Raw genomic sequence first — 27810 nt, 5'->3', positions numbered from 1 at the left:
AAAGAGAGAGAAACAGGGAAGGGGGTCTGGACTGATCCTTGGTACTACAGGAACGAAAATTAACTGGTAAGAACTAATTTTCCTTTCCCTGTACGTACCCAGATCAGTCCATACTGTGGGATGTACCAAAGCTCCCCTAAACCGGGTGGGATCGAGACAGTCCCGCTCGAAGCACTGGTAGACAAAAATAACCAAAGAGCGCAGCTCGCGCATCCAGGCGGTAGTGTCAATCAAAAGTAGATAAGGACGTCTAAGTGGCGGCACTGCAAATCTCCTACGGAGAGAACAATTGAAGGTTCGCCCAGGAAGTAGCTCGAGAACGCAGTGAATAAGTCGTTAGATCCTCGGGAACCGCCCGAGCATGACAAAGATAAGCCGAGAAGATCGCTGCCTTCAACCAGCGCGTTATAACGGACTCAGAAGCCGGCTTACCCCGATTGGACCCACTCAAGAGGACAAAGGATGGACCGAAACATGAAGGCCAGTGGTAACGAGGAGGTAGCGATGTAGAACTCGTAAGGCATTAAGGTAACAAAGAATGTCACTAGTCGCAGGGGAAACGCGGGGAGTTCCGCCGACTGGAGGACATGGAGGTTAGAAGAACCTGCACCAAGAAAGAAGGGCCCGTACGAGGGATACCCCGGAGTCGGAAGGACGCAAAGAGGTTCCTGACCGGACAGCGCGAGGATCTCCGAACTCCGACGAGCAGAGGAGATAGAGACCAGAAACCAGTCTTAAGCGGAAGAGCCTACAAGGTAGCGCGACAGAGAGGTTCGAACAGAGCCGCAGAGAGGGCGCGAAAAGAACCAGATGAAAAACTCTACGACGGGCAAGTGGCGGAGAAGGCGGACGGAGATGTTTGACTCCCATGAAGCAGAAAATCGCAGCCGGGTGACCGCTCAGTGACGACCTTCCACCCGACCCAGGAGAGAGCAGAGAGGGGAGACTTAAACATGCCGAGAACGAGAGGAAAGACCCTCGGAGAAACTGTCTTGGAGAAGAAAAAAAGACTAATGAGATTGGGGCGGAGTACACTGAGAAACCCGACTCTGCACAAACAGCCTCAAACACGTTCCAGATACGCACGTAGTCCAGAGAAGTCGACCGTTTCCGGGCCAGCAGCCAGGCGGAGAAGACCTCCTCCTAATAGTACTTGCGCCAGAGATGTCATCGTTCAAAGGCCAGGCTGCTAAACAAGTGTGATCGGCCTGGACGGAAAATACAGGTCCCTGACTAGGGAGCCGAAGAAGATGGCGAAGCCGCAGAGGTACATCCGTCGCTAGATTGAGAAAATAGTCCGTGAACCACAGCCCGCGCGGCCACTCGGGGGCTAGCAGAAGCACGGGACCCAGATGGAATTCTATTTGCCTGAGGACTTTCCCGACCAGAGACCACACACGTAGAGAAGGACGCCCGCCGGTCAAGGGAGAGCCATAACCTCCACGCCCGCCGGAGCGTGGCTCCTGCAGCGGAAGAACCAAGTTGCCATGGTATTGCGAAGAATCGCCAAGAGGCCCAGGTGGGAGGGGACCACCTGTCGATGAGAAAATCCATGGCTGTATCAAAGAGTGTCCACGTCCCGGGAGCAAGCAACTGACTACTGAGAAATCAGCCTAAACACTCCCCTGCCCACGGAGAGGAAGACCACCGGGCACTGTAGATGTCGCTCGGCCCAGGCGAAGAGAAGGCTGGTGTCCAGGGCCACCAGCAGACTGCAGGCGCCTCCCGGGCGACGGATGGAAGCCACGGCGGTGGTGTTGTCGGATAAGACTCATATCGCCTCACCGCGGATGAGGGGAAGAAACTCCAGAATTGCGAGGAATATCGCCCGAGCCTCCAACCGCTTGATGTGCCAGGAAGACGTAGCCGCTGGCCAGATCCCCTGGGCACACTGGGAGAGGCAGACAACATCCCAGCCCGAGACACAGGTGACCGCGGTTACTATCGCCTACCGCGGGACTTGGAGGGGCAGTCCCGGTAGCAAATGAGAGAGGGGAAGCTACCACAGCAAAGCGGCGACGGCAGAGCCTAAACAACGGAAGGACAGAGTGAAACTGTGTCGCCACTGGCTGCCAACGGGACAACAAAGATGTCTGGAATGGTTGCATAGAGGAAAAGCCCAAGGGACTAGGTCGACGGTAAGGGCCAAGGAGCCCGAGATCTGCAGGCAGGCACAAGCCATTGGAGAAGGCAGCAAGAGCAGACTCTGAAACTGGCCGAACAACTGGAGGACCCGCGCGCAAGACAAGACGACCTTGCCTACCCGGGTGTCGAAGTGGGCTCCCAGGTACTCTAATTCCAGGAAGGGCTGAAGATTGCTCTTAAAGAAATTTAGTATTCACCCCAGAGACGCAAGAAGAGCTAGCACGCGATACACCAACCGCCAGCAAAGAACCTCCGCCTTGGCCCTGACGTGCCCGACGTCTAGATAAGAGTAGAAGAGGAGTCCTGCCCGGCGGAGAGCTGCTGCCATCAACACCCAGACATTGGTTAAGATGCAAGGTGCCGTCGCGAACCAAAGGGAAGCGCCCGGAACTCGAAGTCCCGGCGGAGGGCGCGAACGCGAAGAGACTAAGGCAGCCACGAGAAAACAGAAAATGGAATAATCCACTGTGAAAAACGAGAGGGATGAGGAATGCCCTGGGGCAAGACAGCATGAGTATGCTCACAGGGTGCCCCTGCAGAGAAGCGGGACCTTGAGAGCCCGGTTGACTCTTGTGAGGTCTAAGATTGAACAAAGAAAATAGGATAGTGGCCTGCGGCAAGAACGCTGTCTGGAACCAGGGCCTCCACGCCCAGACACAGAAGCTTGGCGGGGGTTTGCTCCACTGTGTGTCGCAGGGACCGACTGCACGGGGAAACAGAAAAAGATCCCGACAAACTCGAGGAAACCGAAGACGTACCCGTCTCTGAGAACGTCGAGGACCCATTGGTCCGACAGGATCTGAACCCAGTCCGCGGAGAACAGGGAAAGGTGACCGCCCCAGAAGGGGACCGAAGAATGAGGTAAGGAAACTCCAGAGTGTGTGCAGACGAAAGGATTGAGCACGTGGGCTAACCCTCGTGAAAGGGATGATGCCCACAAGAATGCTGCGACAAAAACTGCAATCAAGAAGGAACAAACCCCCTGAGGAGTCACCGTGCCCGTGTGGGGTATACCGCCTCTGGCTCCAAAGCGTGGACGAGAGGGTATAAGTGACCGGGATGGGTTCGGACGGGCCACTGGGAGCTGACGGCCCTTACTTTCCCCTAAGGAATCCCTAGATTCAAGGTCCTGGACAAGGAACAGCTTACCTTTGAATGGCAACGTACCCCACCGGGCTGTGGACGCCGGAGCGGCCGACCAGTGACGCAGCTAGAGGAGCCGTGTGGCAGACATCGCTGAGGCAATCGCCTTTGGCTGGAGGCGGAGAAGGGGCGAATGCGCAGCCTCTGGCCACGGGAGGTCCCGGGCGCAGAGGAAAGTTGATGTTGACCCCATCTGAGACCTGCCCGCAGCAGGAAACTGCAGCAAATAGTGGAACACACCCCCTGTGCTAGAACATCAAAGTGCGCTTCACAGGAGTCTCGGCCGGGCGTACCGGGGCTGCTTGAAAACCGGGAAAAACCCTCCTGAAATGTGACCGCATAAGTAGCCCATGGAGGGATTATTAGGGTTTTTTTTTTTAAACAAAGCATGCCACCGGGAGGGGGAGCTTGTTCAGGGCCCGGCCCGGCCGGGGAGCCTGCCAATGCCTCAGGCGCAACTGATTGGGCATGGGAGGAAGGGGAAGGCGCTTGCCGAAAACCGGAATCCCGCCCGGACCGGAGCACCAGAAGTGGAAGGGAGCTTACGTGACCGGATTGGTTATAGGATCCAGGAGTACCGGATCCACCGGGGGGTCAGGGAGGGGGGCACCACCGGGACCACCCACGCCCCAAGGGACCCCGGGGGCTCCGTAGCTAGCCGAACTGTCAGCGGCCCGGAGTGGGGAAATGTTATTTCATTTTATTATTAGTTATTTAAAAAAAAAATTTTTTTTTTGTAATATTGTTTTGTCCCGGCGGGGGCAGGGGGGCACGGGGGGACCTTCCACCTCCTCCTGCATACTCGCTAAAGGGGAATTACGCAGGAGAAGGGAAAATGCACATAAAAAAAGAGCCCAAAATATCCCGGGTGGAGGAGGGGAAGGGGGAGGCGAGGGGGTGACAAAAAACCCTTCCTGGGGGGCTGGGGGGCTCAAATCGGGGGGCAGCTGCAAAAAAACCGGCCCCCCAGCCCCAGGGAGCTCCGAAAATGGAGCCGATAAAAAATCCAAAATGGCCTCCGTTCCCGGGCTTCCCGACCCTGGAACGGCCTGGCCAAGCTTTGGGGAGTCGATTCCCGGGCTAAATTTGCCTTTTCTGCCGAGGAGGGACCTTCCCCACCCGGCAGGGAGGCATAGGAGAAGCCCTCTCGCAAAAAACTCGGCAGGGGCTGGCAGAGAAGAGGCAGGCTGCCTGCCGCAGCAAAGAGAGCCGCTCTGAAGAAAAAAAGGCTGCAGAGAAAAAGTTTGATTGACAGCCTGGAGGCCAGGAGTGAAGCAGGGGGGAATCCTGCTGACTCCTGCCTGTCTGGCTGCCGGTTCAAGCCTCCTGAGACCAGCAAAAGAAAAAAAAATACTGGTCTACTGCTGCAAATAAGCTGGAGGTAGGGGAATACCTGCAACTTATAATAAAAGTGAAAATTCCTTTTCTAAATATTTATTACTTTTCTTTTTTTTTTTTAAACTGAGCGCAGCAGTCGGGTTCTAAACCCTCTCGGCAGCCGGGGGGGGAGACGAGACCCGGAGAGACTCGGTCCCCACACCTGGAAGCGGGGCGGACTCAGGCTATGCAGCGCACAAGGGGCAAAGTCCTCCTGAGACCGGCAAGAGCTGGGAGACGGAACAGTCTCCCACAGAAGAAAAGAAAAAATCACTAAAGAAAAAGTTCCTTTACTACGACGGAAAATAAGACTAAGTACTTGCTTGATCCGTGAGGAAAGAAGAAAGTAAGGCTGACTAGCCTAAAGCAAAGAACGAAGGGTGAGCTGCTAACACCTGCTGGAGACAGACGAATACTGAAGGGTTATAGCATAGGCTCTGTCCTCATATAGGATATCCTTCAAGTTTTAGTCTGTCTCCACCTGCTGGAAAGGAGGCTCAACCCACAGTCTGGACTGATCCAGGTACATGCAGGGAAGGTGAAAGTATGCACATACTTTAGCTTTGAAAACTGATATAGACTCTATGGGTTAGAAGTACCTGCCCAGACTTTGTACTAATGGAGAGGGTTTAAAACTACCTCCTGTATCACATTATTGCCCCGGCCAAGATCTGGTAAGTTAAACAGGAGTGGAAGACAAACAAGCCATGATTATCGTAATATGGGGGCCTGGATTTTGTCAGAGGTACCTTTACATTAATATTTCCCCCAACTGATTCAGAGGGAAGGTTTTCCCTAACAACATAGTGGGGTACCAAGTCAGTACTGGCACAGAGGAATAGCACCCCTAATGCCAGGCAGGGACACTGATTTAGGGAAAAGAAAATTAGGTCTTACCTTTGATAATTTTCGTTCCTGTAGTACCACGGATCAGTCCAGACTCCTGGGTTTTGCCCCCCCCTTTAGCAGATGGAGACAGAAGTTTACAAAGCAAACTCCGCCTATAACTAGGCTGGTGCCACCTACAGTCTGGCAGTATTACTTAATGTCAAAGCAGGATGAATCCCACACAATCACCAAACTAACTATATACAGTAACCTAACAACAGTAACCGACTCAACAACCCCCAAATGGGACAAACAGAACCCGAGCCACTGAGTACAGAATAGATTGGAATGATGTGTGAATGAGAGCAAAAAAGTCAATCAGCACGGACTCTCCGTTCACATAGCAGAATAAATGAATGGGACTCTGGACTGATCTGTGGTACTACAGGAACGAAAATTATCAAAGGTAAGACCTAATTTTCTTTTCCCTGTACGTACCCGGATCAGTCCAGACTCCTGGGATGTACCAGAGCTGTTCTCAAATAGGGTAGGATCCGGAGAGTCCTGCTCTGAGCACCCCTGCACCAAAATCCCCATAGTCTGGGGCCTTAATGTCCAGTCGATAATGTCGGGCAAACCTATGTAAGGACCTCCAAGTCACTGCCCTACAAATCTCCTCTGGGGATATATGGTGGCATTCCACCCAGGATGCAGCCTGGGAACGCGTAGAATGTGCCCGTAAACCCTCTGGGAGAGGTTTACCCTGCAACAGATACGCAGAACTGACAGCCTCCTTCAACCAGCGAGCAATGGTAGTTTTGGAAGCAGCATGACCATGCCTAGGGCTACCCCAAAACATGAAGAGATGATCTGATACCCGGAAAGCGTTGGTGACTTCTAGGTAACATAACGCCTGGACATCCAAACGGTGCAAGTCCTTGGACAAGGGCTCCGCCTTATCCAAATCGGGAAACGAAGGAAATTCCACCGTTTGATTTAAATGGAAGGCAGAGACAACCTTAGGTAGAAAGGAAGGTACTGTAAGAATGGACACCCCCGTGTCTGATATTCGTAAGAAAGGCTCCCGACAAGACAGGGCTTGGAGCTCAGAAACCCGTCTTGCCGAGACAATTGCCACCAAAAACACCACCTTCAACGTCAAATCCTTTAAGGTGGACTTACGAAAAGGCTCAAAAGGAGCGCCGCATAACACCTTCAAAACCAAATTCAGATTCCAAGAAGGGCAAGGCGTGCATAACGGTGGATGTATATGCTTAGCACCCTTAAGGAATCGAACCACATCTAGGTGAGATGCCAAAGCTACACCATGGATCCGACCGCGTAACGACGCCAGGGCCGCCACCTGAACACGCAAAGAACTACAGGATAGGCCCTTTACTAAACCATCCTGAAGAAAGAGTAAAATCTCGGGCATGGATGAACTTGTAGGTATCACGTCACGCGCAAGACACCACGTCTCAAACACCTTCCAGACCCGCACGTAAGACAATGACGTAGATACTTTGCGGGACCTTAGAAGAGTAGTCACTACCGCATCCGCATCCCCCTTAGCCTTCAAACGGTGTATCTCAAAAGCCATGCCGCTAGACAAAAGCGTTCGACCTGATCGAAACAGACGGGCCCCTGATGTAGAAGATCCGGTACATACGGAAACCGAATGGGCTCTCCTACGGCCAGGTTTCGGAGAGCCGCAAACCAAGGACGGCGTGGCCATTTGGGAGCTACCAGGACCACAGCCGCTGGATGCAACTCTATGCGCCTCAGAATCAGACAGATGAGGGGCCACGGGGGAAAGACATACAGAAGGACATCAGTCGGCCATGGCAACGCCAGGGCATCCACGCCCTCCGCCCCCATTTCACTGCGACGAGCGAAGAAGCGCGGAGCCTTGGAATTTCTGAATGTTGCCATAAGATCCAGGGCGGGCGTCCCACACCGGGTGCAGATGAGACGAAACGCGGCGTCCGCGAGTTCCCACTCTCCGGGATCTAGACGATGGCGACTGAGGAAGTCCGCCTGAACGTTTTCCACTCCAGCAATATGCGAGGCCGCAATGCTGCTCAGATGTCGTTCCGCCCATGTTATCAATTGTCGGGATTCGCACGCCACCGGTTGGCTCCTGGTACCCCCCCTGCCGGTTGATAAGGGCTACTGTGGTCGCATTGTCGGACAGAACTCTGACCGCTTTGCCTCGTATCAACGTAAGGAAGGCCCAGAGGGCCAGGTGAACCGCCCTGGTCTCTAAGTGATTGATGGACCAGGTGGCTTCCTGCGGGGACCACATCCCCTGGACCGATTTTCGGAGGCCACCACTCCCCAGCCAGACAAGCTGGCATCCATGGTGACCACTGTCCACTCGGGGACCACCAATGGAACCCCTCGGAGTAAGTTGCCAGGACATAGCCACCAATCCATGCTGGACCGCACCGACTGTGTTAGCAGTAACGGTAGATGAAATTGTTCGGACACCGGATTCCACCGGGAAAGTAACGCTGACTGTAAGGGACGTATATGAGCGAACGCCCAAGGAACCAATTCCAACGTCTAAGTCATTGACCCCACCATCTGAAGGTAATCCCAGACTATTGGCATGGGCATGGCTAATAAGCGCCGAGCCTGGTTCTGTAATTTGATCATGCGTTCTCTCGTGAGATATACCATTCCCCGACGAGTGTCGAACAACGCTCCCAAAAACTCCAGGGTTTGGGAAGGAACCAGGTGACTTTTGGCAGTATTGATCACCCAGCTGAGCTCTTCTAACAAGTGAATCACCCGATGAACCGCCTCCTGACAGAGCTTTTCCGACTTCGTCCGGATCAGCCAATCGTCCAGATACGGGTGGACCAGGAAACTTTCCTTGCGAAGATGTGCCGCTACAACCATCTTAATCTTGGTGAACGTGCGAGGCGCGGTGGCCAGCCCGAACGGTAATGCCTGGAACTGATAATGCTAACCCATCACAACAAACCTTAGGAATCGTTGGTGATCCGCCCGAATTCCGATATGAAGATATGCCTCTGTGAGATCCAGGGATGCGAGAAACTCTCCCTGTCGCACTGATGCGATCACGGACCTTAGGGTCTCCATACGAAAACGAGGTATTCGTAGACACTTGTTGACGCTTTTTAGGTCGAGGATCGGTCGAAAGGTTCCTTCCTTCTTTGGTACCACGAAATAAATGGAATACTGGCCTCTGCGTAGCTCGTGCGACGGAACTGGTACAATCGCGCCGAGGTCACGAAGTCGTCTCAGAGTGTCTCTTACCGCTCTTCGTTTTTCGGAGAACCCGCAAGGTGATACCAGAAAACACTGGCGGGGCTGTCGTGCAAAATCTAACGCGTAACCTCGACTTATCACCTCTAGGACCCATTGATCCGAGGTTATCCTGGTCCACTCCCCGTAAAACTGAGACAGTCTGCCTCCGACTATCGGCACCGGGGAGTGGACCGGCTGCACATCATTGTGAGGGCTTACCACTTTGTGTAGTCTGACCAGCCCCTGGCCTGTCAAAACGGCACCCTCGAAAGGACTGCGAGTAGGACTGCCGTCGGTTGGCACTATGACGAAAAGAGGAGACCGACCCACGCGAATTCCGAGGCCTCCGCCCTCCCCGAAAACGGGCCCGAGAAGGAAAAGACCCTCTAGACCTAGGCCTGTCCTCCGTTAGTCAATGGCTCTTGTTCTCGCCAAGCGACTCAATCAGGTCCTTTAATTCCTTTCCAAACAACAACCTGCCCTTAAATGGTAACGAACCCAACCGGGCCTTGGACGACATATCCGCCGCCCAATGGCGAAGCCAAAGCAAACGTAGCGCTGACACCGCCGAAACCATGGATCTAGCCGAAGTGCGAAGTAAATCATAAAAGGCATCCGCACTATAGGCAACCACCGCTTCTAAGCGCCCCGCCTGGAGTGCTTTCTCCTGTGAAAGGGATTCATTGGCCAGCAACTGCTAAACCCACCGAAGTCCCGCTCAAAGAGAAATTACTGCAGATCGCCGCACGAATCCCTAGGGCGGAGACTTTGAATATCTTCTTAAGCTGAATCTCCAGCTTTCAATCTTGCAAATCCTTGAGAGCCATGCCCCCAGTAACCGGGATCGTGGTCTTCTTAGTGACCGCTGCTACCGCCGAATCTATCTTCAGGACCCTCAACAGCTCCAAAGAGTTCTCAGGCAGAATGTAGAGCTTATCCATGGCCTTAGCCACTTTGATTCCCAAATCTGGAGTATCCCATTCCTTGAAAAGCAGATCCAAAGCAGAAAAATGCAATGGAAAAGCGGATGGTGGAACTCTCAGGCCCAAGACCACCGGATCTGTTGTCCCCAGTCTGGACTCTACCTGCGGCAACTGGATGCCCAACTCTAAGAATTATTGGGATGAGTGGCGCCAATTCATCGCGCCAAAAAAGACGTACGACTTTGGGGTCATCCCCATCCATCCCATGGGCACCGCTCAAGCCATCTGTCAACCGCTCACCATCACCCTCAACGGGGGCTGGGATGACGGGTCCTGGTCTCCCTGTGATTCCTCTGGGTCATCAGTGTTCGTAGATGTATCAGGACCCCACTGCGGAGCCCACAGTCTGAAAGGCCGGGGCCCCCCAGAGGGATCCGACACTGGGACGGACTTAGCTCGCTTCCCCAACCCTGACGGAGGGTTGGGGTCCTGCGACCCATGAGCTCTTTTCTTGAAGCACCAACGTGCCTTAAATGCCTTGTGCATTAAAAGCACAAACTCCGATGAGAATGAGGAATCTGAAGACCAATCAGCAGGATCCCCCTCCAGGATCTCAGTATCTTTATTACAGCATGGCCGCGCAGGTTTGTCCCCCTCAGGGACCCTGCTTTGTGGTGATAACCTTGGCGGTGAGTCCCGTTCCCCCTGCTCTGATGGGGATGCGGACCCCGCCGGACTCGATGGCAACAAAATGGCGGCCAAATCCGCTGCTGCCGATCCCAAAATGGCGCCTGCTCCCACGCTCCCACTGGCCGGCTCCGGACCCTTGCTTGCTCCCCGGGGCTGCTGAATGTGATGGTGCTCGACCCCGTGCTCCATCCGGGAGTGAAGATGCCCCTTCACCCCCCAAGACACAGCCAGAGCACAGGCTGTCCCGGGAGAGGCGCTGCGCCGCACGCGCAACAAGCCGAACGCCTCAGCATGCCCAACACGAGTAAGGAAAAAGAAAGAGAAATTCACTCCGTGATGCAACGGCACCCCGAGCGCACTCCCCCTGCACGCGGTTGCACCAAAGATAACCCTCAGAGTTAAGCCAAGCAAAGCAGAGAAAAAGTTAAAAAAAAAAAAAAAAAAAAGACAGATTTTTTTTACAATACCAGTCTCAAGTGTCGCTGGCTCCGGAACCAACTGGGGGGAGTGAGCCGGGCTCCCCGGTGTCACCCCCAGTACAGCACACCCTCGCTGGTAAGTGAGTAGAGCTCACACGTCAGCGGCCTCAGGCACCAGGGGGGATGGTCCCCTCAGGACCTCACAACCCCCTGGGAGGCAGGCTAGTGGGCCTGCAGGCAATCCACTGCGGTCCAAAACCTAACCTAACTAAAATTAACTTTTTTTTTTTTTTTCAAACAACTAACGACTGTAGGTTTGCACCCTCTCCACCTGCTAGGAGACAGAAGAATACTGCCAGACTGTAGGTGGCATCAGCCTAGTTATAGGCGGAGTTTGCTTTGTAAACTTCTGTCTCCATCTGCTAAAGGGGGGGCAAAACCCAGGAGTCTGGACTGACCCGGGTACGTACAGGGAACAGGGCATTCTGCTAAGCCACCAACCTGTTTCCTAAAGCACCCCATTTTCATTGGATGTTTCCCAACCCAATACTGTCCAGGCCTGGCTTTGTTTTCCATCTGAGTTCTTATGGGACCACAGTCCAAGGTGGTACATATATACAAGGGCATGTTTTTTACTCCTCTCCATAGTGGCACGCATATTCCTGCCTCAGACTGTAAAAGTAGAAGATGTAACTCTATAGTGGATGTTATAGAAGTGAGGCCCTGCCTTTCTATAAAGGGATATCTGGTGCTCACCTCGAATGATGCCAAATAACTCTTCTATACGCATGCTGGCATATATACGATAGAAGAAACGCTGCACATGGCAGCGCCAGCGTTTCAAGGTGCTGTTGGTTTCTGGGGGCAAAGGGATGGCACTACTCTCTTGCATGAACACCTTGCTGAGCCAACCAATCACCTTCTCTATCCACTGCAGAAAGGGAAGACAAAGAGAGAACGATCAATAAATGCTAAGGAAGTCAGAATTTCATGCGCCTATTTCTTGCTTCCTCTTGTTGCACAGTACAACAGTAAAAGAAAATTAGGTTCTTACCTTTTGCTAATTTTCGTTCCTGTAGTACCGAGGATCAGTCCAGACTCCTGGGTTTTGCCCCCCCTCTAGCAGATGGAGACAGAAGTTTATAAACAAAAAACTCCGCCTACATATAGGCTGGTGCCACCTACAGTCTGGCAGTATTACTGAATGTCAAAGTAGCAGGATAACCCGCAACAATAACCCAAAGAACACTGAAGATTACCTCCAAACTAAGCCAAACTGACGCTTAACTCCACCCAACTGGGTACCGAACTCGAGGTAACCAACAAACAAACATATTTCAGCAAAAAACAGCACACAGACCACACATCCTCTCCCGGCAAACAATCGCAATACTGGGCGGGACTCTGGACTGATCCTCGGTACTACAGGAACGAAAATTAGCAAAAGGTAAGAACCTAATTTTCTTTTCCCTGTACGTACCAGGATCAGTCCAGACTCCTGGGATGTACCAGAGCTTCCCTTACTGAGGGTGGGAGCCGGAGAGGCCTGCTCTAAGCACCCCTTCTCCAAATCCCGACGGCCCTGGCGCCTTCACATCCAAACGATAGTGCCGGGCAAAAGTATGGACTGACTTCCAAGTGGCCGCCCTACAGATCTCCTCTGTAGGAATATGTTGGCATTCCGCCCAGGATGCCGCCTGGGCGCGAGTCGAGTGGGCTTTCAGACCCACCGGCAACGGCTTCCCCGCCAACAGATACGCTGAGCGAATGGTTTCCTTCAACCAACGAGCAATTGTAGTCTTGGAAGCCGCTTTACCTCGCCGGGGACCACCATGGAGGACGAACAGATGATCGGAGACCCTGAACACATTAGTACTCTCCAAATAGTGTAACAAGACGCGCCGAACATCCAGCTTCCGCAGGTCCCTAGCTAAGGGATCCGAAGACTGTCCCTGACCGAACGATGGCAACTCCACCGTCTGATTGACGTGAAAGGACGAAACCACTTTTGGTAGAAAAGACGGCACAGTACGCAAGGAGACTCCCGAATCCGAAATCCTCAGAAAAGGCTCTCGACACGACAGAGCCTGCAGCTCAGAAATCCGCCGCGCCGATGCCATAGCCACCAAAAATACCACCTTGAGCGTCAAGTCCTTAAGAGTGACGTGTCGCAGAGGCTCAAACGGTGCCTTACACAGCGCTTTAAGAACCACATTCAAATCCCAAGACGGACACGGAGGACGAAACGGAGGGCGTAACTGTTTTGCCCCCCGAAGGAAACGCACCACATCCGGATGCTGCGCTACCGAAACTCCGTGCACTCTCCCCCGAAAAGATCCTAGCGCTGCCACTTGCACCCGCAAAGTACTACAGGACAGGCCCTTAGCCAGCCCCTCCTGGAGAAACAGCAGAATATCCGGAATAGTCGTCCGGGTAGGCGCTGTGCCGCGATGCACACACCAAGTCTCAAACAGTCGCCACACGCGCATGTACGCCAGAGACGTAGACTTCTTTCGGGAATGCAACAGCGTGGACACCACGGAAGGCGCGTATCCTTTAGAGCTCAACCGCTGCCTCTCAAAAGCCATGCCGCTAGACAAAAGCGATGCACCAGGTCGAAACAAACGGGCCCTTGATGGAGGAGATCCGGCAGAAACGGAAACCGAAGTGGCCCCTCGACCGCTAGATTTACCAGATCCGCGAACCAGGGCCTTCTTGGCCATTCTGGAGCCACCACGATCACCTCCGCCGGATGCTGCTCTATGCGACGCAGCACCCGTCCGATAAGCGGCCACGGAGGAAACACGTAAAGTAACACATCCCTCGGCCACTGAACTACCAGTGCATCCACTCCTTCCGCCAACGTCTCCCGGCGACGAGAGAAAAATCGAGGAGCCTTTGCATTGCGGAATGTGGCCATCAGGTCCACCGCTGGTGTGCCCCACCGATCGCAAATGAGCCTGAAGGCGGCCTCCGCGAGCTCCCACTCCCCGGGATCCAACCAATGCCGACTGAGAAAATCCGCCTGGACATTTTCCACCCCGGCTATGTGGGAAGCCGCGATACTGCTCAGATGGGCCTCACGAACCGCGAGTTAAAGGAGGAGTCCGATGACCCCTCCTCCTCTTCCCCATCCTCGGGGGAATCATCCGCAGGAGACCTGGACCCTAACGGCCCTTCTTCGCCTCCAGACACCCTCTGGGGGGACAAACGCGGTGGGTCCCGCACCTGAGCGCTGGTCTGCCGGCCCGCGCTAACCTGTGCTGCCCGCGCTGCGAAAATGGCCGCCGTTCCCGCCGAAAACGCTGGCAAAATGGCCGCCGTCCCTGACGAACTCGCCGCCGTCCGCTCCGGGAACGCTGCTACCTCGCGGTCCTGCCTACCCCGCCGAGACGCCGAAGTCACCGCCGACCCTCCTTCTCCGCCGCCCACGCACGCGGAACAGAGGCTGTCGCGCGACAGCCTCCCTGCCGCGGACCCGCAGGCCCTGCACGATGCCTGCCGAGGCATCTTCACACTGCCGCGGCGAAAAGGAGGCGAACGGAGGCAGAGAGAGAAGAAAAAAAAAAAAAAATCAAGATTCTCCCCTGATCGGCGGGTCCCAGCCACCGCGAGCAAGCACAGCCTAGCAAGCACAAGCACACACAGCACACACACAGCAGACAAAATAAATGAGAAACAAAAATTTCTTTTTTTTTTTTTTTTTTTTTTTTTTTTTTTTAACTGCTTACCTCGTATCCGGAGCCGGCTGGGGGGAGTGAGCCGGGACCCCCGGTATCACCCCCAGCCCTGTGGAGCTGGTACGTGGGGCTCTCCCACTCCTCGGCTGCCTCTACCAGGGGGAACAGTCCCCTCAGGACCCTAACTTCCCCTGGGAGGCGGGGATTGGGACCAGCAGGCAAGCCTCTGCGGTCCCTTCCCACTAGAAAACAAAACACCAACATTTCCTACCTTTTTTTTTTTTTTTTTTTTTACAAAAAAAAAAACCACCTAACCAACGTAGGCCTAATACAGACTGTAGGTTTTGCACCCTCTCCACCTGCTAGGAGACAGAAGAATACTGCCAGACTGTAGGTGGCACCAGCCTATATGTAGGCGGAGTTTTTTGTTTATAAACTTCTGTCTCCATCTGCTAGAGGGGGGGCAAAACCCAGGAGTCTGGACTGATCCTGGTACGTACAGGGAATGAGATTTGCTCTCACCCCTTAAATTAGATTAACTTTTGATTATAGATACAATCACAAAATCCTAAGTGTTAGGTGATGAAAACAGGGAGAAAACTAGATGTACCCTCATAGTTCACAATTTTCCTGAGATTATAGCAGCAGGGTTGAACCTAGGGAAGACAGAATGGCACAAGCATACAGAAAAAAGAGAGTAGGGATGGAGAAAGTACACAAAAGACATGGAGCAGCAGTGGCACAATGAGAAGAGATGCTGGGCTGCATTTACCAAAGGGATGTTCCTGCAGCCACACAATGGCAGAAAATACTGGATAAATCAGGGCCATGAGACAGGAATTAGGGAGCACATTTATTTAAATATATATTTATTTATATACCACCTATGCCTATGCCTATGCCCTAGGCAGTGAACAATAAGAACATTCAAAAGTTAGGAACATGGACATAAAAACAAAAAAATTAAGGACTACTACATATTGGACAATTCCTGTAGGTCAGTACAAAGACAAATCCTATTATAGGCAATAAAACGCTGTCCCATATAAACATAAATGCCAATGTCACAAAAGGAATCTGCCAAAACACTTGTTCAACCAACACCACTGAGTGATTAATAAGAACATAAGAATATAAGAACATGCCATACTGGGTCAGCCAAGGGTCCATCAAGCCCAGCATCCTGTTTCTAACAGTGGCCAATCCAGGCCATAAGAATCTGGCAAGTACCCAAAAACTAAGTCTATTCCATGTAACCATTGCTAATGGCAGTGGCTATTTTCTAAGACAACTTAATTAATAGCAGGTAATGGACTTCTCCTCCAAGAAGTTATCCAATCCTTTTTTAAACACAGCTATACTAACTGCACTAACCATATCCTCTGGCAACAAATTTCAGAGTTTAATTGTGTGTTGAGTAAAAAAGAACTTTCTCCGATTAGTTTTAAATGTGCCACATGCTAGCTTCATGGAGTGCCCCCTAATCTATTATCTGAAAGAGTAAATAACCGATTCACACCTACCCGTTCTAGACCTCTCATGATTTTAAACACCTCTATCATATCCCCCTTCAGCCGTCTCTTCTCCAAGCTGAAAAGTCCTAACCTCTTTAGCCTTTCCTCATAGGGGAGCTGTTCCATTCCCCTTATCCTTTTGGTAGTCCTTTTCTGTACCTTCTCCATTGCAATTATATCTTTTTTGAGACGCGGTGACCAGAACTGAACACAGTATTCAAGGTGCGGTCTCACCATGAAGCGATCAGAGGCATTATGACATTTTCCATTTTATTCACCATTCCCTTTCTAATAATTCCCAGCATTCTGTTTGCTTTTTTGACTGCCACACCACACTGAACCGACAATTTCAATGTGTTATCCACTATGACACCTAGATCTCTTTCTTGGGTTGTAGCACCTAATATGGAACCTAACATTGTGTAACTATAGCATGGGTTATTTTTCCCTATATGCATCAACTTGCACTTATCCATATTAAATTTCATCTGCCATTTCGATGCCCAATTTTCCAGTCTCACAAGGTCTTCCTGCAATTTATCACAATCTGCTTGTGATTTAACTACTCTGAACAATTTTGTATCATCTGCAAATTTGATTATCTCACTCGTCGTATTTCTTTCCAGATCATTTATAAATATATTGAAAAGTAAGGGTCCCAATACAGATCCCTGAGGCACTCCACTGCCCACTCCCTTCCACTGAGAAAATTGTCCATTTAATCCTACTCTCTGTTTCCTGTCTTTTAGCCAGTTTGCAATCCACGAAAGGACATCGCCACCTATCCCATGATTTTTTACTTTTCCTAGAAGCTTCTCATGAGGAACTTTGTCAAACACCTTCTGAAAATCCAAGTACACTACATCTACAGGTTTACCTTTATCCATGTTTACCTTTAACTCCTTCAAAAAAGTGAGGCAAGACTTGCCTTGGGTAAAGCCATGCTGACTTTGTTCCATTAAACCATGTCTTTCTATATGTTCTGTGATTTTGATGTTTAGAACACTTTCCACTATTTTTCCTGGCACTGAAGTCAGGCTAACCGGTCTGTAGTTTCCCAGATCGCCCCTGGAGCCATTTTTAAATATTGGGGTTACATTTGCTATCCTCCAGTCTTCAGGTACAATGGATGATTTTAATGATAGGTTACAAATTTTTACTAATAGGTCTGACATTTCATTTTTCAGTTCCTTCAGAACTATGGGGTGTATACCATCCGGTCCAGGTGATTTACTACTCTTCAGTTTGTCAATCAGGTCTACCACATCTTCTAGGTTCACCATGATTTGATTCAGTCCCTCTGAATCATTACCCATGAAAACCTTCTCCAGTATGGGTACCTCCCCAACATCCTCTCCAGTAAACACCGAAGCAAAGAAAGAATTTAATCTTTCCGCGATGGCCTTATCTTCTCTAAGTGCCCCTTTAACCTCTCGATCATCTAACAGTCCAACTGACTCCCTCACAGGCTTTCTGCTTCGGATATATTTTAAAAAGTTTTTACTGTGAGTTTTTGCCTCTACAGCCAACTTCTTTTCAAATTCTCTCTTAGCCTGTCTTATCAATGTCTTACATTTAACTTGCCAACGTTTATGCATTATCCTATTTTCTTCTGTTGGATCCTTCTTCTAAATTTTTGAATGAAGATCTTTTGGCTAAAATAGCTTCTTTCACCTCCCCTTTTAACCATGCCGGTAATCGTTTTGCCTTCTTTCCACCTTTCTTAATGCATGGAATACATCTGGACTGTGCTTCTAGGATGGTATTTTTTAACAATGACCACGCCTCTTGCACACTTTTTATTTTTGTAGCTGCTCCTTTCAGTTTTTTTTCTACAATTTTTCTCATTTTATCAAAGTTTCCCTTTTGAAAGTTTAGCACGAGAGCCGTGGATTTGCATTTCCTCTTCCAGTCATTAATTCAAATTTGATCATATTATGATCACTATTGCCAAGCGGCCACACCACCGTTACCTCTCTCACCAAATCCTGTGCTCCACTGAGAATTAGATCTAAAATTGCTCCCTCTCTCATTGGTTACTGAACCAATTGTCCAAAAAGCTATCATTTATTCCATCCAGGAACTTTATCTCTATAGTGTGTCCCGATGATACATTTACTCAGTCAATATTGGGGTAATTGAAGTCTCCCATTATTACTGCACTACCAATTTGGTTAGCTTCCCTAATTTCTCTTAGCATTTCACTGTCCATCTCACCATCTTGACCAGGTGGACGGAAGTATACTCCTAGCACTATAGTCTTCCCCGACACACAAGGGATTTCCACCCATAAAGATTCAATTTTGCATTTAGTCTCATGCAGGATGTTTATCCTTTTGGACTCTATACCATCCTGGATATAAAGCGCCACACCGCCTCCCAGGTGCTCCTCTCTGCATTGCGATATAATTTGTACCCCGGTATAGCACTGTCCCATTGGTTTTCCTCCTTCCACCATGTCTCTGAGATGTCATTTAAGTCTGTGTCATCATTCACTGCTAACATTCTAATTCTCCCATCTTACTTCTTAAACTTCTGGCATTAGCATACAAACATTTCAAAGTTTGTTTTTTGTTTGAATTTTCATTCTGCTTTTTAATTGATAAGGATAAGTTATAATTTTTTAGCTCAGGTGAGTTTTTAGTTACAGGCACTTGGACTACTTTTCTTATTATTGGAACATCACTGTTGGGATGCCCTAATTCTAATGCATCATTAGTATCCTTTGATGATCCCTCTCTCCGAACCATGCGCTGCTGAGAGACTGTCGGCTTTCCCCTTTGTTCTAGTTTAAAAGCTGCTCTATCTCCTTTTTAAAGGTTAGCGCCAGCAGTCTGGTTCCACCCTGGTTAAGGTGGAGCCCATCCCTTCGGAAGAGACTCCCCCTTCCCCAAAAGGTTCACCAGTTCCTAACAAAACTGAATCCCTCTTCCTTGCACAATCGTCTCATCCACGCATTGAGACTCCGGAGCTCTGCCTGCCTCTTGTGACCTGCGCGTGAAACAGGGAGCATTTCAGAGAATGCTACCCTGGAGGTTCTGGATTTAAGCTTTCTACCTAAGAGCCTAAATTTGGCTTCCAGAACTTCCCTCCCACATTTTCCTATGTAGTTGGTGCCCACATGTACCATGACAGCCGTCTCCTCCCCAGCACTGTCTAAAATCCTATCTAGGTGACGCGTGAGGTCCGCCACCTTCGCACCAGGTAGGCATGTTACCAGGCGATCCTCATGCCCACCAGCCACCCAGCTATCTACATTCCTAATAATCGAATCACCAACTATGATGGCCGACCTAACCCTTCCCTCCTGGGCAGTAGGCCTTGGGGAGATATCCTCGGTGCGAAATGAGAATGCATCACCTGGAGAGCAGGTCCTTGCTACAGGATCCTTTCCTGCTGCATCAGGTTGATGCTCTCCAATCATGAGACCTTCTTCCTCCAAGGCAGCACCAGGGCTGCCAGTCTGAAGTTGGGACTTGGCTACTATGTCCCTGAAGATCTCATCTATATACCTCTCTGTCTGCCTCAGCTCCTCGAGGTCTGCCACTCTGGCCTCCAGAGATCGGACTCGTTCTCTGAGAGCCAGGAGCTCTTTGCATCACATGCACATGTACAACTTCTCACCAGTGGGTAAAAAGTCATACATGTGACACTCGATGCAAAAGACTGGGAAGCCCCCCTCTTGCCTTCATCTCAAATTTGTTCAGTTCCTAGTTAAGTTTTAGGTTGCTATAGGAGTAGGAATGTGTGTAATTAACATCCTTTAAATGTATTAGTGAATTCACTATATGTCTGGTAGTGGCCTACAAGGGACTGATCAAACTCTGTTGTGTTTTTGGTTTGTTTTTTTTTTGTGAAAGTGGCACCTGCCTATAAATTAAAGGATGAGCTAGGGGTGGGTGGGAAATACAAACAGTCTAACTTCAGTTAGTCAGCCAGAGTGATTCACTGCTCTCTTGATTAACAAATGTTGGTACCTAATCAAACCAAATCACATTACCTCAACACCTTTCCAAGGTGAGTAACTGAACTGAACTTTTCAACTTTTTTACTTAGGTATACACTGCTCCTCGCTTATTTCTAGCTTCTGGCTACTTTTTTTTTTTTTTAAATACATAAGAACATGCCATACTGGGTCAGACCAAGGGTCCATCAAGCCCAGCATCCTGTTTCCAACAGTGGCCAATCCAGGCCATAAGAACCTGGCAAGTACCCAAAAACTAACTCTATTCCATGTTACCGTTGCTAGTAATAGCAGTGGCTATTTTCTAAGTCAACTTGTTTAATAGCAGGTAATGGACTTCTCCTCCAAGAACTTATCCAATCCTTTTTTAAACACAGCTATACTAACTGCACTAACCACATCTTCTGGCAAAAAATTCCAGAGTTTAATTGTGCGTTGAGTGAAAAAGAACTTTCTCTGATTATTTTTAAATGTGCCACATGCTAACTTCATGGAGTGCCCCCTAGTCTTTCTGTTATCCGAAAGCTCTGCTTACTAGCTGCCTTACAGACTTTTAAAAATAAACACACTACCTACTGCTTACTAGTTGCCTTACTGACTATTAAAAGCATAAACACACAAACACACTAAATAATATTCTCAAACAGTTAACTTTGCCCCAATACTTTTAAAAAAAAGACAATGTCCCAAGCAAAAACTTACTGATTCCTTTCAGCCACCAGCAAGGTGATCCTTCATCACATTGTCCGAGAATACTCAACTGTACATCTCTGAATGAGCAGAAGAAAGTCTAGAATGGCTTTGCGAACTGGTCTCATCTCCAACCAGTTGATTGACCAGGATGCCTCTTTTGGTGATTACTGACCTTGGGCCATTTTTCCTTGACAAATCGCCCCCAACCTAAGGCTGGCATCCATGGTCACTACCATCCAGTCCAGCACCTCTAGGTCCATCCTTTTCTCAAAATTGGAACGAGACAGCCACCAGAAGAGACTGGACCTGGCATCCTCCTGAAGTGGTGAGTGAGAGTGGGACAGGGAGAGCCTGTGTGAGAGGCTCTGGAAGTAGAGGGCAGAGGGTGAAGAAAGTGGAGAACAAGGCATTAGAGCCTGCCATGGGAGTAGTGAGAGAGGGTGGAAGGGACACTCCTATAGTGCACTTTTAGGAGACATCTGCTTAAAATATTTTTAAAAACTGCATCTTTGAGTAAAGGAAAATTTGTTCTTACCTGCTAATTTTCTTTTTTGTAGTACCAAGGATCAGTCCAGATTCCTGGGTTTTGCGTCCCCTCCAGCAGATCAGATGGAGACACAGACTTTTTGACTGACACTGCCATTTAAGTTGAGGTGCCACCTGCTGTCCATCAGTATTGAACTGTACCCAAGCCAGATGAATAAGAAATCATAACTACACTAACTATGTACAATACTCCGCAAACAAGCAGAGGGGAGAAGAAACCTTGGAAATCAAAAAGGAACCCTTGCCAACATAACATGCCTGCGTGGCACAAGAACCTGAAGCCAAAAAACACTGATCGAGCGGTCTCTCCAATTCCCCTAACCCAAAATGGGCAGGACTCTGGACTGATACAGAGGAAAGAAAATTAGTAGGTAAGAACCAGTTTTCCTTTCCCTGTACGTACCCGGATCAGTCCAGACTCCTGGGATGTATCAAAGCTTCCCTACACTGGATGGGGACCCAAAGAGTCCCGCTCGTAGCACACGGGCACCAAAACCCCCTGCTTCTGGAGCCTGGACATCTAGACAGTAATGTCTGGCAAACATGTGCAAAGACTTCCAATTAGCTGCCCTACAGATCTCCTGTGGTGAAATTTGTTGGCACTCTGCCCAGGAGGCCGCTTGCGACTGGGTAGAATGAGCATGAAGTCCCAAAGGCTCTGGCCAACTGTGAGCGATGTATGCAGAGCTGATAGCCTCCTTCAACCACCGAGCAACAGAGGCCCTAGAAGCCTTATGTCCCCTTCTGGGGCCACTCCACAGCACAAAAAGAGGATCAGACAGGCGGAAACTGTTGGTAACCTCCAAGTAGCGCAAAAGTGCCTGCTTCACGTCCAAGCGCCGTAAATCTCTAGAGTGAGAAGTGGAAGGATCCGAAGCTGGAAAGGAAGGGAGTTCCACGGACTGATTCAAATTAAAAGAGGATACCACCTTAGGCAGAAAGGAGGGGACAGTTCAAGGATGCTCCAGTATCAATGATCCTCAAGAAGGGCTCCCTACAGGATAAGGCCTGAAGCTCAGACACCCTCCAAGCTGAGGAAATAGCGACCAGAAAAACCACTTTCAAAGTAAGATCCTTCAGTGTAGCAAGCTTTAGAGGCTCAAAAGGTGATGTATACATGGCCCCCAAAATCAGATTGAGACTCTAGGAAGGACATGGATTCCGGATGGGAGGACGTAAATGCTTTGCCCCCCCCGAAGGAAGCGCCCAATGTCCAGATGAGCCGACAAGCGAATGCCACGCACTCTACCTCGAAGACAACTGAGAGCCGCTACCTGAACCCTCAGGGAATTAAAGGATAAACCTTTAACCAGACCATCTTGCAAAAAGGCTAAGTCATCAGGCATAGAGGCACGGATAGGGTCTATTTCGTGATCCACACACCAAGATTCAAAAACACCCCACACCCTGACATATGCCAGGGACGTAGAGGTTTTTCTGGACTGCAAGAGAGTAGCGATTACTACATCTGAATAACCCTTATTCCTTAGCCACCCATGGGACCAACTCCAGAGTAGAAACCATCGACCCGAGAGCATGCAGGTAATCCCAGACCCTGGGCATGCTCCTGGATAAGAGGAAATGAATCTGAGCATCTGTTCCTCGGTGAGGAAAACCTTGCCCAACCTTGTCGAAATAGGCTCCCAAAAACTCCAGGGTCTGGGAGGGAACCAAGTGACTCTTGGCAAAGTTGACTACCTACCCTACAGCTCGATCCAGTAAAGTGTGCTCCGTCGGAGCGCACTGTCACCCTGCTCTGGACGCGTGTTTTCCCTTACCCCTTATTCAGTAAGGGGAGGAAAACACGCGGCCCACCCGCGGCACCTAATAGCGCCCTCAACATGCAAATGCATGTTGATGGCCCTATTAGGTATTCCTGAGCGATCCAGTAAGTAAAATGTGCAGCCAAGCCGCACATTTTACTCTAAGAAATTAGCGCCGCCCAAAGGTCGGCGCTAATTTCTTCCGGCGCCAGGGAAGTGCACAGAAAAGCAGTAAAAACTGCTTTTCTGTGCACCCTCCGACTTAATATCATAGCGATATTAAGTTGGAGGTCCCCAAAAGTAAAAAAAAAGTAAAAAAAAAAAAAAAAAATTTTGAATTCGGCCCGCGGCTGTCGGGCCGAAAACCGGACGCTCAATTTTGCCGGCGTCCGGTTTCCGAGCCCGTGGCTGTCAGCGGGCTCGAGAACCGACGCCGGCAAAATTGAGCGTCGGCTGTCAACCCGCTGACAGCCGCCGCTCCAGGCCAAAAGGAGGCGCTAGGGACGCGCTAGTGTCCCTAGCGCCTCTTTTTCCTCGTTTGCACCGCGTCACCTAATTTAAATACTGGATCGCGCGCACCGGCGAGGGGCCGGTGCGCGCGCCGGGAGAGCGGGCGTTAGTCCGCTCTCCCACGGACTTTACTGGATCGAGCTGCTAGGGAGCACAGAAGGTAAAGGACCTGATCCACCGCTTCCCCGACAAAGGGACTCTGACTTCGCCCGAATCAGCCAATCATCCAGGTAAGGGTGCACCAGAACCCCCTCCTTCTAAATCAAGAAAGGGCAGCCACTACCACTATCATCACCTTGATAAAAGTCCTGGGCGCCATCACAAGGCCGAAAGGCAGGGTGCAGAACTGGAAATGTTCCCCGAGGATCATAAACCAGAGGAATCTTTCGTGCTCGGGCCAAATTCCAATGTGCAGTAAGCCTCCATCAAATCCAGGGAGGCTAGCTGCAATTACCGACCGAAAGGTCTCCAAGCGAAATCAAAGTACCTGAAGTGCTCTGTTCACCTTGTTCAAATCGAGGAAGGGCCAGAAGGTGCCTTCCTTCTTCAGCACTATGAAGTAGATGGAATATCTACCTGTTCCTTCTTCCACAGGAGACACTGACACAATGGCCCCCAACTCTCTGAGGCGACTGACGGTGGCTTGCACCGCTAATTTCTTTTGCCAATAAGAGCACGGGGAGACAAGAAACCAGTCCCTGAGAGGCCGAGCAAACTCTAAAGTAGAGCCTTGACTTATGTCCAAGACCCACTGGTCAGAGGTAATCTTAGCCCACTCCTCGTAAAAAAAGAGCCAGCCGGCCCCCTATTAGCAGAACAGAGGAGTGGACTGGCCTTGCCTCATTGGGAAGACTTTGCACTGCCCAGGCCCTGGGTGGAGCCATCCTGGCCTGGCCGGCGGCCACGAAAAGGGTGACCCCATGACTGCTGCTTGCTCGATGGTTGTCTGGAAGAAGAACTGGAAGACCTGGATGCCCGAAACCTGCAATTTCCACGAAATCATGACAGAGGGGGAACAGCAGATCTTGCTTTTGGCTTGTCCTCAAGCAATCTGTGAACTTTATTCTCCCCCAAAGATTTGATCATGTCCTCCAACTCCTTACCAAATAGTAACTTGCCCTTAAAAGGGCAAAGAACCCAGCTGCGCCTTGGAGGAAATATCCTCCGCCCAATTCCTCAACCAGAGGAGCCTACCAGCTGAAACAGCAGAAATCATGGTTCTTGCCGAGGTCCTTAACAGGTCATATAATGCATCAGTCCTGTAGGAGACTACAGCCTCCAGCCACTCCGCCTGGAGGACCTCCACATCCGACATGGAGCTGCTGTACCCAGATAAGGCCTGCCTGTAACATAAAACTGCTGCACATAGTGGCCTAAGCCCCAAGGGCGGAGACCTCAAAAATCTTCTTGAGGTGAAACTTCCAGCTTTCTATCCTGAAGATCCTTGAGCGCCGGAGTACCCGTCAAAGGAATGGTCGTCTTCTTGATAACAGCAGACACGGCAGCATCCACCTTCGGAATCCTGAGAAGGTCAAGCGCCTCCCTCAGGGAATGGTTAAAGTTTGTCCATGGCCCTGCTAACCTTCAGTCCGGCATCTGGAGTATCTCACTCCTGGAAGGTAACTGACATGTGAAAAGGAAAGGTCTTAGTTGGGCCCCTGAGGCCCAACATCACTGGATCCAGCACCCATGGCCTCGTTGTATGGGGGGGGGGGGGGGGGGGGGGGGGGGGGGGCCCTCCAGAACTGCTGGAATCAGAAGGGCCAGCTCCTCTCTTTGAAATAAACATACTACCCTGGGGTCATCCCTGTCGATCACTGGGGATCAGTCTGCGCCTGTCCAGGATCCTGGCCCCCTCCATCGGGATCCTGGTCAACTCCCATGGCAACTGCCCCAGAAGGGCCCGAAGCCTGTGTGTTACCTTGCGGCAAAGCAAGCGGAGACGAGAGGGACCTCAAGGAGTGACCAATTCGTGAGGCCCCAACAGTATCAGGGGCTCCGGACCTTACAGGGGCCGAAGTGCCCACCTTCTGTGGACCCTTGAAATCTTGGCAGCACGGGAGGGATTCCCCTTCCTGTCGCGGTGTCTGACTGATTTTCTGGCCTTGAAAAGCATGAGCAACAAAAGTCCCGGAGGCCTCAGGATGTGGCAACATTGAAGGAGGGAAATTCCCTTCCTCCTCCACAGGCCACGTGAACGCAGCTAAGATGTCCTCCATTCCCACACTCAGCGGGAACAGATCCTTCGAAGGGTACAGCTCCAAGGAGAGCCTCCCCAAGGGGAGAAGAGCACCGGAACAGCAGAGAAGTAGAAAAATAACTGCCTGAAGAGTGAAACCCCAAAGTCGGGGCAAGCCTACCTCAAGAATACCCCTCATGGCTCTACTCAGTGCGGCTCTGCCGACAGTGTGAACTTTTTTTTTTTGTATCAGCTACAGGCTCCTGACTCTCCCCTGCAGGGTGAGTGAACCAGGCTCCCCGATATCAACCCTGGCAGCTGTAAGGAGTGAGTTCCAAGGTCACCGACCCCCTGCTCAGATGCCTTCGTACCAGGGTGGATGGTCCCACCAGGACCGACTGCAGGATTTTGCACCTCCACCAACTGCTGGAGATAGAGAAATTTTATGGACTGCAGGTGGCACCTCAATTTAAAGTGCCACCTGCAGTGGCACTTTAAATTGGCAGTGTCAGTCAAAAACTTCTCTGTCTCCATCAGATCTGCTGGAGGGGAGGCAACACCCAGGAGCCTGGACTGATCCGGGTAAGTACAGGGAATAACCTTTTTATATTACATTTTAAATTACTCAAAAACGGATGTATATTGTATTATTTTGACCAATATTAAGTATGCTAAATTTGTGCGCAGGTTTCCCTCAGGAGTATTTTTTGGCCACCACCACACACTGACCTGAAGATTTCAACATACTGTACATATTATGTATGTTTTTACTGTAAAAAGTGTTGAAAAATATAGCAATTGAGGAATATAAGATGGTTAAAATAAATAAGTAAATCAACAATGTCTCCTAAGTCCTTCTTCTGAGTGGTTACTCCTAATGTGGAACTCATCATCTTGTATCTAAAATTAGGGTTATTATTCCCCATGTGCATCACTTTGCATTTGTCCACATTACATTTCATCTACCATTTAGATGCACAGTTCCCCAGTTTCATTAGGTCCTTCTGTAGTTCCTCACAATCTGCCTGTGTTTTACCTACCATGAATATTTTTGCGTCATCTGCAAAGCTGATCAATTCACTCATTTTTCTCCCTTCTAGATGATTAATGAGTAAGTTGAACAGAACTGGTCCCAAAACAGATCCTTGGGGCATTCCACTATTCACCTTTCTTCACTAGGAAAAATGACAAACTTTCCTCACAAAAAGACTCTTCAGTAAACTAAAAAGAAAGTCATGGAATAGAAGGTGTTGTCTCAATGTGGATCAATAACTGATTAAATGACTTAATGATCATTTTTCCCAGTTCTTCTCCCAGCCACTGAAGTGATAGGTGATGACCCTTAGCCAGGGTCCACAGACTGTGCCTCTTTCTGGAACCAGGCAGATGTAGAAGCTAAATCCACCTAGCAAGTGTCACCATTAAGCAATGGTTGAGACTTCCTCCACCCAATAACTAACAGGCTGATAGAGTAGAGTGCACTCCGACGGAGCGCACTGTTAACCTGCCTTTGGACGCGCGTTTTCCCTTACCCCTTATTCATGCATGTTGATGGCCCTATTAGGTATGCCCGAGCGATACAGTAAGTAAAATGTGCAGCCAAGCCGCACATTTTACTTTAAGAAATTAGCGCCTACCCAAAGCAGTCCCGAAGAGTAAAACAAGTTAAAAAAAAAAAAATTTTAAATGGGCAGGCGGCTGTTGGGCCGAAAACCAGACGCTCAATTTTGCCAGCGTCCAGTTTCCAAGCCCATGGCTATCAGCGGACTCGAGAACCGACGCCGGGAAAATTGTGCGTCGGCTGTCAAACCCGCTGACAGCCACCGCTCCAGGCTAAAAGGAGGCGCTATGGACACGCTAATGTCCCTAGTGCCTCCTTTTGCCTGTTTCTACCGCACCACCTAATTTAAATACTGAATCGCACGCACTGGCGAGTGGCCGAGGCGCGCGCCGGGAGAGCGGGCGTTCGTCCGCTCTCCCGCGGACTTTACTGAATCGGCCTGTAAGAAAGGCTGCCTCTGCAGCATTTTCATCCCTGTTTGGCCCAGGAAGCAGAAGCCAAGCCTAGGAATTGAACATTGTTCTTTCAAAAAGCAATGTGCAACACTGCCACTAATCCAACAGGCTGGCCAAAACTGAATTCCAAAAACAGCAGTGGAA

The 27810-nt window shown here is 50.2% G+C and overlaps 1 protein-coding gene across 2 annotated transcripts in view; it reads right to left on the bottom strand.

Moving 5' to 3' along the window:
* Positions 1 to 27810, bottom strand: part of ANAPC2 (anaphase promoting complex subunit 2) — a 137740-nt gene that overhangs the window by 102722 nt on the left and 7208 nt on the right. For both annotated transcript variants that reach the window (XR_003858357.1, XM_029614053.1), the window contains exon 4: positions 11558 to 11732. Coding sequence is in view for 1 of the 2 variants with exons in the window: in XM_029614053.1 (XP_029469913.1) it covers positions 11558 to 11732 (175 nt within the window). In the remaining variant the exon portion in view is untranslated. The remainder of the gene's footprint in view (positions 1 to 11557; positions 11733 to 27810) is intronic.

The sequence above is a fragment of the Rhinatrema bivittatum genome, chromosome 8 (assembly GCF_901001135.1).
Source record: "Rhinatrema bivittatum chromosome 8, aRhiBiv1.1, whole genome shotgun sequence".
Classification (NCBI taxonomy): Eukaryota; Metazoa; Chordata; class Amphibia; order Gymnophiona; family Rhinatrematidae; genus Rhinatrema; species Rhinatrema bivittatum.
The sequence above is the reverse complement of the archived record's forward strand: the minus strand, read 5'-3'. Positions and strand labels throughout refer to the sequence as shown.